The sequence below is a fragment of the Psittacula echo genome, assembly GCF_963264785.1.
Source record: "Psittacula echo genome assembly, contig: SCAFFOLD_174, whole genome shotgun sequence".
NCBI lineage: Eukaryota > Metazoa > Chordata > Aves > Psittaciformes > Psittacidae > Psittacula > Psittacula echo.
In genome coordinates, this window is record NW_027664231.1 from 1 (window position 1) to 14,010 (window position 14,010).

The following is a 14,010-nucleotide window of genomic DNA, read 5'->3' on the forward strand; positions in this document are numbered from 1 at the left end:
AAACACTTAATAATAATAATATCAAACTTCTAAACACCCACCCAACCCCCCAAACCATCCAACCCCCAAACCCCCCAACACCCTCCCCACATACCATAACCAAACCCTCAATACCCAAACCCCCAAACCCCCCCAATACCCCATTACCCCCCATAACCCTCACCTTCAATAACCCCCATTACCCCCCATAACCCCTCAATAACCCCCATTACCCCCCCATAACCCCTCAATAACCCCCATTACCCCCCCATAACCCCTCAATTACCCCCATTACCCCCATAATCCCTCAATAACCCCCCCCAAACCCCTCCCCATAAACCCCTCCATTACCCCCATCACCCCCCCCCAGCCCCCCTGCTCAGGCACTGAAGCCCCCCCCCCGGGCCTCACCACGCCATTGACGCTGAGGAGCTGGTCCCCCGCTTGAGCCCCCCATGGCGGTCGGCGAACCCCCCCGGATGACGCGGGAGATGTAGATGGGGGAGTTCTGCTCCTTGCCCCCCATGATGTTGAAGCCGAGGCCCTCGTCCGTCTTGGGCAGCTCCACCACGCGCGGGTGAGCGTGGCCCTCGCTGGCGGCGAAGGCAGCAACGGTGGCCTGGGGATGGGATGGGAATGGGATGGGATGGGGATGGGATGGGATTGGGATGGGGATGGGGTGGGGATGGGGATGGGATGGGGATGGGATGGGGATGGGGATGGGATGGGGATGGGATGGGGATGGGATGGGGATGGGGATGGGGATGGGATGGGATGGGGATGGGGATGGGGATGGGGATGGGGTGGGGATGGGTGGGATGGGGATGGGGATGGGGATGGGGATGGGGATGGGATGGGGATGGGAATGGGATGGGGATGGGGATGGGGATGGGATGGGGATGGGATGGGGATGGGGATGGGATGGGGATGGGGATGGGATGGGATGAGGATGGGATGGGATGGGGAGGGGATGGAGATGGATGGGGATGGGATGGGGATGGGAGATGGGGATGGGGTGGGATGGGGATGGGATGGGATGGGATGGGGATGGGGATGGGATGGGGATGGGGATGGGATGGGATGGGGATGGGGATGGGATGGGGAGGGGATGGAGATGGGATGGGGGATGGGATGGGGATGGGGATGGAGATGGGGATGGGGGATGGGATGGGGATGGGGATGGGATGGGGATGGGATGGGGATGGGATGGGGATGGGGATGGGGATGGGGATGGGATGGGGATGGGATGGGGATGGGGATGGGGATGGGATGGGGATCGGATGGGGATGGGATGGGGATGGGGATGGATGGATGGGGATGGGGATGGGGATGGATGGGGATGGGGATGGGATAGGATGGGGATGGGGATGGGATGGGGATGGGGATGGGGATGGGATGGGATGGGAATGGGATGGGGATGGGATGGGATGGGGATGGGGATAGGAATGGGGATGGGATTGGGGATGGGATAGGAATGGGGATGGGATGGGATGGGGATGGGGATGGGATGTGGGATACTGGCTATGGACCACAGGTCCATGGTGACAGGGACAAGGGCAGGACCTGGGCACAGGAATCGGCCACGGCGGGGGGGGGACAGACGGAGCCGGGAGGGGACAGATGGACACGGGCAGGGGGGACACCACAGGCGAGAGACGGGAGCAGCCCCGGGCCAAGGGGAAGGGGGGGGAATTGGGGTCCCCCAAGGGGGGGTATTGGGGTCCCCGGGTCAGTTTGGGGGGGGCTTTGGGATGGTTTTGGGGTGCTTTGGGGGGGGGTTTGGGGGTACCTTGGCTGTAGCATGGGCCCGGATCTCAGGGCTTCCAGCGATGTCCAGGGTGTCATAGAGCTGCTCATAGACCTGGGGGGGGGGCACCCCGGGTTTGGGGGGGGCACCCCGGGTTTGGGGGGGGGCACCCCGGTTTTGGGGTACCCGGTACCCAGGGGCAACCCCCCCACCCCGTCCGGGGGCTGCTGGTGGGGATTGGGGGGTCTTGAGGGGCAATGGGGGGCAGAGGGGGGGGGTTTGGGGGTCCCCAGGTGCAACCCGCAAGGGGGGTTTTGGGGGTCCCGGAGCCGTTTTTGGGGGCCCCAAGGGGGTTTTGGGGTCCCGGAGCCGTTTTTGAGGGCCCCAAGGGGGGTTTGTGGGGGTCCCGGAGCCGTTTTTGGGGGTCCCAAAGGGGGGTTTGTGGGGGTCCCGGAGCCGTTTTTGGGGGCCCCAAGGGGGGTTTTGAGGGGTCCCGGAGCCGTTTTTGGGGGTCCCGGAGCCGTTTTTGGGGGTCCCGGAGCCGGTTTTGGGGCCCCCAAGGGGGGTTTTTGGGGGGGGCCGTTCCGGGGGTCCCACCTCGCGGATGGCGCAGCAGAACTTGCTCTGCAGGACCCTCTGCAGCGCCTGAAGCTTCTGAGGGGGCAGCTCCCCACTGCGCTGCAGCCGCTCCAGCAGCTCCACCGCCCGCCCCACGTCTGAGGGGGGGGGGGGGGGTCATGGGGGGGCCATTGCACCCCATTGAACCCCCCCTTTGCCCCCATTGCCCCCCATTACCCCCCCATTGCCCCCCTCACCCCGCTCCAGCCCCAGCGCGTCCCCGCTCAGCGCTGCCATCGCTCCTCGCGCGCGACACCGCCCCCGAGGAGACACGCGCATGCGCCGACACCCCCCCCCCATATGCACGCCGAGGGACCCCCAAAAGGGAGGGGGGGGGGGAATCCCACCCTATTTATTCCCCCCCCCCCCCATTTGGATTGGTCCCGTCCTATCGGGGGGGGGGTGGGTCCCACCTCAATTATTGCCCCCCACACCCCCTTTAGCGTTTCCCATCGTCATTAAAGGTGTGGGGGGGGTCCCTATTTGGGGGCTTCCCCCCTCCTACTGGGGGTGGTCCCATCCCCATATGGAAGGTCCCACTCTATTTGGGGAGGGGGGAGGGATTCTCATCCTACTTAGGCCCTCCCCCCATTGGGGTCTCCCACCCCCTTTGGGGGGGGAAAACCCGCTCTATTCGGGATGTCCCACCCTATGTGGGGGGTGTCCTCTCCCATTCAGTCCCCCCATCCCATTTGGGGGGGGTCCCTCCCCATATTCCCTCCCATTTCGCTGCCCCGACCCCCGAACTCCTCTTTCCATTAAAACACCTTTATTTGAAGCACAAAAACGGGGGGGGGGGGTTTGGGGAGGAGGGGGGTCCGTTTTGGGGGTTCCCCCCCCCCGCTTCACTCCATGGGAGGCTCCATCAGGTACCCGTTCTCAGCCCCCATGTACCCCTCGGGCGGCGGGAGGGAATCCGCCTGCAGGAACAGCTCGGAGCCGGGGTCGCCCCCTCCGCCCATCGCATCCGGCGCGTCCGGCCCGGGGGGCCTCTCCTCCCGCCGTTCCAAACGCTCCCGTTCCCGTTTGTGCTCGCGCTCCGGCCGCTCCCGTTCCCGCTCCCGTTCCCGGCGCCGCTCCCGCTCCCGGTGCCCGCGGCGCCGCTCCCGCTCCCGTTCCCGGCTCTTGTCCTCCCCGTCCCCTTTGGATCCCAGCCCATCGGGGGGCCGGGATCGGGAACGCCGCCCATGCCCCCGCTGCCCCCTAAGTCCTCGGGGGGTTCCAGCGGTTCGAGCCCTTCCTCCTTCTTGTCGCGATCCCGATCGCGATCCCGTTTGCGGTCGCGGGAGCGGCTGCGGCGCTTCCGGTCGCGCTCTTTGCTACGGTCCCGGCTCCCGCCACGCTTCCGGTCCCGTTCTTCCTTTTCGCGGCTCCGGGTGCGGCGGCGCCGGTCCCGGGAGCGCGAACGGCGCCGCTCCCGTTCCCGAGAGCGCTCCCGGCGCTCCCGCTCCCGCTCCCGTTCGCGGTCCCTGCGGGCGATACCATGTGAGGGGCGCCAAGGGGGGGGGGCCCGGGGGCTGCCATAGGGGGGGGCCCCCAGCCCCGCTCTCACCTCTCATCGTAGCGGGAGGTGTCGTCCCTGCCCGAGTGCCTGATGTTCACATCGGCTCCTCCTCTGCGGGTACCCCCCAAACCTCCCCCTGCAACAGAGGCCAACATCAAGGGGGGGTCCCCATTGATAAAAGGGGGGGGGGGGTCCCCTATGGATTTGGGGGGTTCCTTACCCAAGCGCCGGGGTCTCCATCCCTTCACTGTCCGTCCCCTTTCCACATCCACCAGCACCCGGCGCCCATCGATCTTCTTCCCATCAGCGTGTTTATAGGCGGCTATAAAGGGGGGGGGACGGGACGGGACGGGGACACGGACAAAAGTGGGGGACGGGGGGGGGACAAACGGGGGGGTTAGTAACAAGGGGACCTGCCAGCCCGCCCCCCCCCTCCCCAAAGTGGTACCGCCCCCGCAAAACCAGCCCCCCCCCCCCCCCCCCCCCAAAAGCATCATCAGCATCAATAGGACCAAGGGCTGCGGATGCCCTGGGGGGGGGGAAAGGGGGTGCCTCCCCCCCCCCAGATACACGGCTGGAAAGGAAAGAGGTTAGGGACAAGGTGACCCCCCCATAAGCTCGTACCATGGAACTGTGGGGGGGACGCACCCCCTTTACCTGCCCATTGACCCCCCCCCCCCATGTTGGTTACTCGGGGGGGAGGGGGAACAAACCACCTTTACCTTCACGCTGACCCCCCCACTTGCATTTGGACCCCCCCCCGGCTTGACTTGGGGGGGGTCACCCCTTTACCTTCACACTGACCCCCCCCTCACGTTGATTTGGGGGGGAACCACCTTTACCTTCACATTGACCCCCCCCCACTTGCACATGGACCCCCCCCACGTTGATCTGGGGGGGGGGCACCCCCAATGTTGCCTTACCTGCATCCCCCCCATAACACACTCCCCCCAACCCCCCCTATGACTCACAATAGGATGGACGCAGCCCCCCCATACTCCCCCCCTGGGGTACACGATGATGGGGGGGGGGGGGGGCGGGTCCGTGTCCCCCCCCCTCGGCTTGGGGGGGGTCAAAGAACCTTCCGGAAGCTCCTGGTCCTGGACAGGCGCTGGGGCCTTACCTGAGACCCATCACCCCTCAACCCCCCCCCAAAACCACCCCCCCGCACACCCATGGGTGCTCCCCCCACCCATCGGGACCCCCCCAATAGATCCCCCCCATAGGGATGGGTTGGGGGGGCTCAGCCCCCCCTTAAATCCCCCTCCCCCCGTCACTGGGACTGGGGGGTTCAGTCCCCAAACCCATGGGGGGGCTCAGCCCCCCCTCAAACCCGACCCCCCCCTTTATGGGTGCTGTCCCCCTCCATCGCGATGCTGGAGACCCTACACAAACATCATGGGGGGGGGTTCCCCCATTGATCTATTTCCGGGAGGCCCCAATTGAGCTATTTGGGGTCCCCCCCCTTGATCTACTTCAGGGGGTCCCCAACTGACAGATTTTGGGGGTCCCGCATTGATCTCTAATGGGGGTGTCCCCCCATTTATCTGCATTGGGGGGGTCCCCCAAACTGATGTATTTTCGGGTCCCCACTGGTCTACATGGGGGTCCCCCCATTCATCTATATTAGAGGGCCCAACCGATCTACTTTGGGGGGGTCCCCAATTGATCTATTTTGGGGTCCCCCCCCACCTATCTATTTGGGTTGCCCCATTGATCTATTTTGGGGGGGTGTCCCCCAACAGATCTCTTATTAAGAGGGGATTGGTGCCATGAGCACCGCCCCACCCTGGGCCCCACATGGGGGGGGGGCACTCACAGCCCCCCCCCCCCTTCCTCCATGGGCAGTACCAAAGGGAATTGGGGGGAGGGGGGGAATCCTACTTGTTGCCCCCCCTTCCCCATTCACTTCAATGGGTGTGAAGGGGGGCTCCTTAGGGCCCCCCCCAAAAGAGGGGCCACGTGTCCCCACCTCAGCAGAGACTGAGGCCGTGACCGTGTTAAGAGTGGGGGGGATATTCCAAAAGGGATTTAAGCCCTGTTTGGGGGGGGGGGGGGCGGGAAATGAGGTGGGGGGGCTAAGAAGAGCCCCCCCCCCATCTACCGCAGTGGGATTTGGGTTCTTTTGGACAGGGGGGGCCTCATAAAAAGCCAAAAAGGGGGGGGGGGGGGGGGTTGATGGCACCTCTCTCATCCCGGCTGTGCTGGGATGCGATGGGTGCATCTGTGTGTCCCCCCCCCATCCAAACCCTGTTGGTGAAGGCGGGGGGTTGGGGGGGGGGGGTGTTCCTCAGAACACCCCCCCCGCCCTTCCCACCCCCTCCCCGCGTGTTTTGGGGTGTTGTGGGGGGGTTAAAAAGGTGTCTTACCAACATACAAACCCTTATACCAACCATACACTGAGGTGTTGGAAGGGGGAGCACTAGGATCAGCTGCAAGCCAGCAGTGGCAAAAGCCATCACAAAGGTGGCTGCAGTGACAATAAAACAGTGTTAATACAACCCCGGCCGGCAACAGGCGTCCCCCCCGGTCCCCCCCCCAGCAACACACACACACACACACACACACACACACACGTGCGCGCGCGCACACACGCACACGCGCCCGGTACCGGACACGGGGACGCGACAACCGCGGGGGGGGGGGGGGGACGGGGTGAAGGGGGGGGGAAGGAGAGAGCGGCGCTTCCCGGAGCCTCCGACTGTTGGTGGTCACTGCCTGTTGCATTGGCTGGGGGGGGGGGTTTGACCGCCTGTTGCCTCAGGCACTGCCTATGGCCTGGGCTTCAACTGTAGCCTTGGCTACCGCCTGTAGCCTTGGCTGCCCGTAGCTCTGACCGCCTGTAGCTTGGCCGCATGTAGCCTCAGCTCTCTCTAGCTCTGCCTGTCGCCTTGGCTGCTTGTAGCCTCAGCTGCCTGTAGCTCTGGTTAACTACAGCCTTGGCTACCTGCAGTTCGTCTGACTGTAGCCTCCGCTGCTTGTAACCTTGGCCACAACATGTAGCATTGACTGTTTCCTTAGCTAACTATGGGCTCGGCTGCCCGTAGCCTCGGCTGCCTGTTGCCTTGGCCACTGCTTATAGCTTTGGCTGCCTGAAGTTTGACTGCCTGTAGCCTTGGCTGTCTGTACCCTCAGGCACTGCCTGTTGCCTTAGATAACTATAGCCTTGCCTACCTGTAGCATCGTCGCCTGTAGCTTCAGCTACCTGTAGGCTTGGCTGCCTGTAGTTAGGCCAACAGCAGCCTTGGCCACCGCCTGTAGTTTGGTTGCCTGTATCTTGACCAGCTGTAACCATGGCTGCCTATAGCTGCACCACTGCCTGTAGCCCTGGGCTGTAACCGTAGCCAACGCCTGTAGCTGGTCACCCGCTTGTACCTTGACTACCTGTACCCTTGCTCACCTATAGCTTAGCCACTGGTAACCCTGTCTGCCTGTAGCCTCGGCCAACACATGCAGCCCTGGCCACCGCCTGCAGCTTGGTCAACCGCCTGTAGCCTCAGTCACCTAGAGCATGGCCGCCTGTGGCCCCAGCCGCCTGTAGCCTTGGTTGCCTATAGCTCAGCCACCAGAAGCCATGGCTGCCTGTAGCCCTGGCCGCCTGTAGCTTTGCCTGCCTAGAGCTTGGCCGCCTGTAGCCTTGGCTCCCTACAGCCACGGCCGCCAGTCGCCTGGAACTCAGTCGCCTGTTGCCTCAGTCGCCTGTAGGTCCTCCCCGCATTGTACTTACCTGCGAGAGAGCCCAGGCCCCGCAGGACCCCAAAGGGGGACGCAGGGTTGTGCTTAGAGAGGTTGGACATGCGGTTGTAGGGGGGAAAGGGGTGTTGCGGCGGGGGGTACTCACAGTGCATGTCCCGCTCGTGCTCGTACTCGATGAAGGCGTAACCACGGGGCTTCCCAGAGCGCTTGTTGTACACCATGTAGATCTGAACAGGCCAGCAGCGTCACCCCGCAAGCGGGGGGTGTTGCGGGGGGTGTTATGGGGGGGTTGTCATGGGGGGGCGTTGCTCACCCGCTTGATGGGGCCGTACACCTCGAACTCGCGGCGCAGCTTCGACTCGGTCGTGTCGTAGTTCTGGGAGGGGGGGGAATGGGGGGGACACCTTAAATTGGGGGGTCAGAGGGGTGAGGGGAGCCCATAGATTGGGGGAGCCTCATAGACTGGAAGGACCCCCCCTCACCCCTCCACCCCCCCCCCAGCACTCACCACTCTGGCCACAAAGAGGGTCTTGAAGGCATCTCCTTGAGCATTGGGGTCATTGTGTGGGTCCCCTAAAGAGCCAAAGAGGGGGCTCAGTGGGGTCAGAGGACATGGGGGAGACCACCCCCTGCCCCATAGAACCCCCCAACTTACACATCTTGAGCTCGCTCTCAACCTCCTGTTGCCTTCGCTCAATCTTCTCCCGCCTCTGTTTGGGGGACACAAGACACACACACACGAAGCTATGGGGCACCCCCAGAGCCAACCCCCCCCCACATCAATGGGGGGGACCCCAAAACTAATTGGGATCCACTAAAAGCAATGGGAGAACCAGCCCCATACAGATGCCTTGAAGTGAAGGGGGGGGACGATCCTGAGACCTGAGGGCCCACCCATCACCCTCAGCCCCATAGCAAGGGGGTTGTGCCCCACAGCCCCCCACTTTAAGCCTCTGCCCCCCGTTTGGAGGGGTTTGGTTGTACCTTCCTCTCCATCCGCTCCTCTCGCGTCTCAGCACGGGTCGGGGGGGGGGCATCGCGGGGGTCCTATGGGGAGACGCGGGGTGAGTTATGGGGCAGGGAGGGGTTAGGGGGTGGGGGGGGCGGGGGTGTGGGGGTCACCTCGAACTCCCGGATATAGGGGGCGATGCCGCTATAGGGCTGGTTGTGGTGCTTCTCGTGGGGCAGCTTCTCCAGGGGAGGCAGGTAGGGGATGGGGTCCCGGGGGGCGAAGAGCGCCAGTAAATTGGGGGGCAGGAACTGAGTCATCTTGGGGGGCTCTGGGGGGGGGGAAAGAGAGCGTGAGCAGCAGCCCAAGACCCACAGATCCCACCCTGGACCCATAGATCCCCCCCACCCACACCACTGTTAAACCCCCTTGAGTTGCCTCATTCCACCCCACTGGGCCCCCCCACACCCACACTGACGCCCCATAGGCCCCCACAGCCCTACACTGGGACCCCTTAGAACCCCATAGGCCCTCATAGCCCCACACCGGCCCCCCCCCGAGGCCCCATAACCCCCCATGAGACCCCCCGAGACCCCATAACAGCGCATTGAGCCCCCCCAGACCCACACTGACGCCCCATAAGCCCCCACAGCCCTACACTGGGACCCCTTAGAACCCCATAGGCCCTCATAGCCCCACACCGGCCCCCCTCCCAGGCCCCGTAACCCCTCATCAGACCCCCCGAGACCCCATAGGCCCGCATAACAGCACACTGAGCCCCCCCAAACCCACACTGACGCCCCATAACCGCTCACAGCCCCACATCGGACCCCCATAGGCGCCATAGGCCCCATGGCCCCACACCGGAGCCCCCCCCCCTTCCCCACGGACCCCCCGGGCGCTCGCGCTCCCTCCGCCGGCTCGGGCCAGGCCGCTCCGCTCGCTCTGCGCATGCGCGACCGCGGCGCGGAGGCGGGAGCCGGAAGCGGATGCGCCCGGGGGGGGAAGGGGCGGGGCTTAAGGGGACGGCGCCGGTGTCGCGAAGAGGCCACGCCCCCTCCGTCGCCATGGGGGGGGGGGGTGATGTCGCCATAGCAACCGGGGGGGAACCACCCCCTTGCCAACCCATAATAAGCAGGGTGACACCCGCCCCTTCTCGTTGCCATAGGAACCAGGGTGACATCCTCTTGTTGCCATAGCAATCGCGCTGCTCAAGCTTGTGTGTCCCATAGTGACCACGGTGACATCCCCCGTCATCACCATGGCAACCAGGGTGTCACCCCCTCCCTGCACCATAGCAACCAGGGTGACACCCCCCTCGTCACCCCATAACAACCAGGGTGACAACGCTCTGTCATCACCATGGCAACCAGTATGTCACCCCCTTTTCACCCCATGACAACCACCGCCACCCCCCAGGGACCTGTGTGTCACCCCCCAACCCGTTATCCCCATGGCAACCAGTGTGTCACCCCCCCCCCCATCATCCCCATGGCAACCAGTGTGTCACCCCCTCTCTTCGCCATAGCAACCAGGGTGACACCCCCCTCGTCACCCCATAACAACCAGGGTGACAACGCCTTGTCATCCCCATGGCAACCAGAGTGTCACCCCCTCCCTATCCCATAGCAACCAAGGTGACCCCCCCCTTTACCCCCCTCCATAGCACCGGCTGTGACTCCCCCTGTGCCGTGGGGGGGTGACAACCCCCGTCCTCACTGGGGACAGCAGGTGACACCCCCCCCACCCCCCCCCGACCCCGTTATTTTTAGCCCGCGGGGGGGAACCCGACACCATTGGGGCCACCCTGTTTACGGGACGGCGGCGGCGGCGGTGGCGGGGTCGGGACACCCGGTGACAGGGGCTTGGGGACAGCAGGAGACGGGGGGGGGGAACACCCGGTGATGGGGGATAGGGGCTGGGGACAGGCAGCGGCAGGGGTTGGGGACAGCCGGTTGTAGGGGATAGGGGTTGGGGACAGCGGATAGGGGTTGGGACACCGGGGAAGGGGACGGGGACAGCCGGTGACAGGGTTACAGCCGGTGACAGGGTTTGGGGACGCTCCGTGGGAGGGGATAGGGGTTGGGGACATTCGGTTGTAGGGGGCTAAGGGCAGGGGACACCCGGTGCCAGGGGCTGGGGACACCCCATGATAGGGGATAAGGGCTGGGGAGAGGCAGGGACAGGCGCTGGGGACAGACCCATTGGGGACACCCGGTGACAGGGATTGGGAACACCCCCCCAGTGACGTGGGGCAGGGCTTGGGGACACCCGGTGCCAGGAGCCCCACAGCAATCAGGAGGGGGGGGCCCTGGAGGGGTCCGGGGGGTGACACAGGGGGGACCCCAAAGGACCTTGAGGGTCCCCCCATAGCTGTAGGGTCCTTGTGGGAGCCCCAAGAACCCTGAGGGTCCCCAACCCCATAGAGCCCTTAAGGACCCCAAAGCCACCTCCGAGAAGCTCCTTCGATGCTGTAGAACCTTGAAGGACCCCCAAGCAGCTCGAGGGTTCTCCAATGCCGTAGAGCCCTAAAGGACCCCTCAAGGACCCCAAAATCGCCTTCAAGAACCTCCTCCCTCCAACCCTGTAGATCCCTAAAGGACCCCCAAAGGACTTCAAGGGTCCCTGAACTCCATAAACCTCAGAAGAACCCCCCCAAGAGCCCCAAATCCCCCTCCAAGAACTTTCTCCAGCCCCACAGACCCATTAAGAACCCACAAAGAACTTCCAAGGCTCCTTCAAGAACCCCAAAAGGAGCTCCCAGACCCATCTCCAACCCATAAACCCCAGAAGAACCCCAAAAGAACCTCCAAAACCCCTTCAAGAACCCCAAAAGGAGCTCCCAGACCCTTCTCCAACCCCACAAACCCCAGAAGAACCCCAAAAGAACCTCCAAAACCCCTTCAAGAACCCCAAAAGGAGCTCCCAGACCCTTCTCCAACCCCACAAACCCCAGAAGAACCCCAAAAGAACCTCCAAAACCCCTTCAAGAACCCCAAAAGGAGCTCCCAGACCCATCTCCAACCCCATAAACCCCAGAAGAACCCCAAAAGAACCTCCAAAACCCCTTCAAGAACCCCAAAAGGAGCTCCCAGACCCATCTCCAACCCCACAAACCCCCTCAAAACCCCCACAAACCCCTCCAGGAACCTCCTCCCTCCAACCCCATCGACCCCTCCAAGAACCCCAAAGGGACTTCAAAGCTCCCCCAACCCCATCAACCCCTCAAGACCCCCCCCCGTCGGCCATGGGGGAGCCGCTTGGGTGCTGCGAGCGCGTGGCCATCAACGTGGCCGGGCGCCGGTTCGAGACCCTGGGCCGGACCCTGCTGCGCTTCCCCAACACCCTCTTGGGGGACCCACGCCGGCGCCGCCGGTACTTCGACCCCCAGCGCCGGGAGTACTTCTTCGACCGCCACATCGGGGCCTTCGGCGCCGTGCTCTACTATTACCAATCGGGGGGACGGCTCCGGAGACCCCCGGATGTGCCCTTGGACGTGTTCATGGAGGAGCTGCGGTTCTACCAGCTGGGCGAGGAGGCCGAAGGGCGGCTGCGCGAGGCCGAAGGCTTCCCGGTGGAGGCGGCCGAGGCGCTGCCGCGGGGCCGGCTCCAGCGCCGCGCCTGGCTCCTGTGCGAGCACCCCGAGAGCTCGGTGGGCGCCCGCGCCGTGGCGCTGCTCTCGGTGCTCATCATCCTCGTCTCCATCGTGGTCTTCTGCCTCGAGACCCTGCCCCAGTTCCGGCCCGGCGCCGACGGGGGGCTGCAGGTGAGCCGGGGGGGGCTGCGTCAATGGGGGGGTCCGTGGTCCTCCTCACCTTCAGCCTCAGCATCGTGGGCGCCAGCAGCCTTGGCCCCATCATCGTCATTGTCGGGGTCGTCGTCTTCCTCCTTGACATCATCGTCTTCCTCCTTGACATCATCATCTTCCTCCTTGACATCATCGTCTTCCTCCTTGACATCATCGTCTTCCTCCTTGACGTCATCGTCTTCCTCCTTGACATCATCATCTTGCTCCTTGACATCATTGTCTTCCTCCTTGACGTCATCGTCTTCCTCCTTGACGTCATCGTCTTCCTCCTTGACGTCATCGTCTTCCTCCTTGACATCATCGTCTTGCTCCTTGACGTCATCGTCTTCCTCCTTGACGTCATCGTCTTCCTCCTTGATGTCATCGTCTTCCTCCTTGACGTCATCGTCTTCCTCCTTGACGTCATCGTCTTCCTCCTTGACGTCATCATCTTCCTCCTTGACATCATCGTCTTCCTCCTTGACATCATCGTCTTCCTCCTTGACGTCATCATCTTCCTCCTTGACATCATCGTCTTCCTCCTTGACATCATCATCTTCCTCCTTGACATCATTGTCTTCCTCCTTGACGTCATCGTCTTCCTCCTTGATGTCATCGTCTTCCTCCTTGACATCATCGTCTTCCTCCTTGACGTCATCGTCTTCCTCATTGACATCATCGTCTTCCTCCTTGACATCATCATCTTCCTCGACATCGTCTTCCTCCTTGACGTCATCGTCTTCCTCCTTGATGTCATCGTCTTCCTCCTTGACATCATCGTCTTCCTCCTTGATGTCATCGTCTTCCTCCTTGACATCATCGTCTTCCTCCTTGATGTCATCGTCTTCCTCCTTGACATCATCGTCTTCCTCCTTGACGTCATCGTCTTCCTCCTTGATGTCATCGTCTTCCTCCTTGACATCATCGTCTTCCTCCTTGACGTCATCATCTTCCTCCTTGACATCATCGTCTTCCTCCTTGACATCATTGTCTTCCTCCTTGACGTCATCATCTTCCTCCTTGACATCACCGTTTTCCTCCTTGACGTCATCATCTTCCTCCTTGACATCATCGTCTTCCTCCTTGACGTCATCATCTTCCTCCTTGACATCACCGTTTTCCTCCTTGACATCATCGTCTTCCTCCTTGACATCATCATCTTCATCTTCAGCATCATTGGCACCGTTGTTCTTATCGTTACGGGCCTCAGCCCCATCATCACCATGGACTCCATCTTCCCCCTCAACCTCATCATCGTCATCCATCCCCTTCTGGTGCTCAAGCTCGTTGTGCCCATCGTCTTCATCCTCACCACCCTCCTCCTTGTGGTCCTCAGCTCCATCACCCTCATCTTCCTGTTCCTCATCCTCCTCCTCTTCATCAGCATCAATCTGCTCCAGCTCAATCTCCTTCTTCTTCTTCTTCCTCCTCCTCTTTTTCTCCTTCCCAGCTCCTCACCCTCCTCATCCTCATTCTCCTCCTTCTCCCCAACAGCAGCAGCCTTCCTCCAGCCTTCCTCCACCCATTTCTCTTCCTCCTCCTCTTCATCTCCATCAACTTCCTCTTCCTTTTTCTACTCTTCCTTGTTATTCTGCTCTGGGATACGGATCCATAGGGCTGGGTGCTGGACCCACAGATCCGGATGGGCTCTAACACCCATTAACCCATAGTGGGTGGTGGACCCAAGCATCTGGGTGGACTTTAGCCTCCATTATCCCACTCTGCATGGT

General features: G+C 62.8%; 3 protein-coding genes across 3 annotated transcripts; all 3 read right to left on the reverse strand.

Annotated features, from left to right (window-relative positions):
• Positions 1-390: 390 nt before the first annotated feature.
• On the reverse strand, positions 391-2,581 carry LOC308232624 (protein lin-7 homolog B-like; the record flags this gene model as incomplete). The annotated part of the gene is given in 6 exon segments (XM_080639851.1): positions 391-422; positions 425-460; positions 463-598; positions 1,769-1,840; positions 2,324-2,442; positions 2,542-2,581. Coding segments are annotated over 6 exon segments (435 nt in total), but the record flags the coding sequence as incomplete, so codon positions are not given.
• A 607-nt stretch (positions 2,582-3,188) lies between these two features.
• Positions 3,189-9,877, reverse strand: SNRNP70 (small nuclear ribonucleoprotein U1 subunit 70). The gene is given in 11 exon segments (XM_080639864.1): positions 3,189-3,506; positions 3,509-3,813; positions 3,897-3,984; positions 4,069-4,170; positions 7,690-7,771; positions 7,858-7,920; positions 8,053-8,117; positions 8,200-8,254; positions 8,529-8,591; positions 8,667-8,824; positions 9,385-9,877. Coding segments are annotated over 11 exon segments (1,590 nt in total). The 5' UTR covers positions 9,677-9,877; the 3' UTR covers position 3,189.
• Positions 9,878-11,870: 1,993 nt separating this feature from the next.
• LOC308232631 (uncharacterized protein) lies at positions 11,871-13,585 on the reverse strand. The gene is made up of 2 exons (XM_080639865.1): positions 12,309-13,585; positions 11,871-12,121 (listed from the first exon to the last, which is right to left on the reverse strand). Exons 1-2 carry the CDS (start codon positions 13,543-13,545, stop codon positions 11,994-11,996), a joined length of 1,365 nt encoding a protein of 454 aa, XP_080495991.1. The 5' UTR covers positions 13,546-13,585; the 3' UTR covers positions 11,871-11,993.
• Positions 13,586-14,010: the final 425 nt, after the last annotated feature.

Excerpts from the sequence above, each read along its gene's own strand:
- LOC308232631 (XM_080639865.1), bottom strand. The coding sequence starts at position 13,545 with ATGGATGACGATGATGAGGTTGAGGGGGAAGATGGAGTCCATGGTGAT. Across the intron at positions 12,122-12,308 it reads CCACGATGCTGAGGCTGAAG|GAGCCAGGCGCGGCGCTGGA; the intron begins GTGAGGAGGACC and ends GTGCTCGCACAG.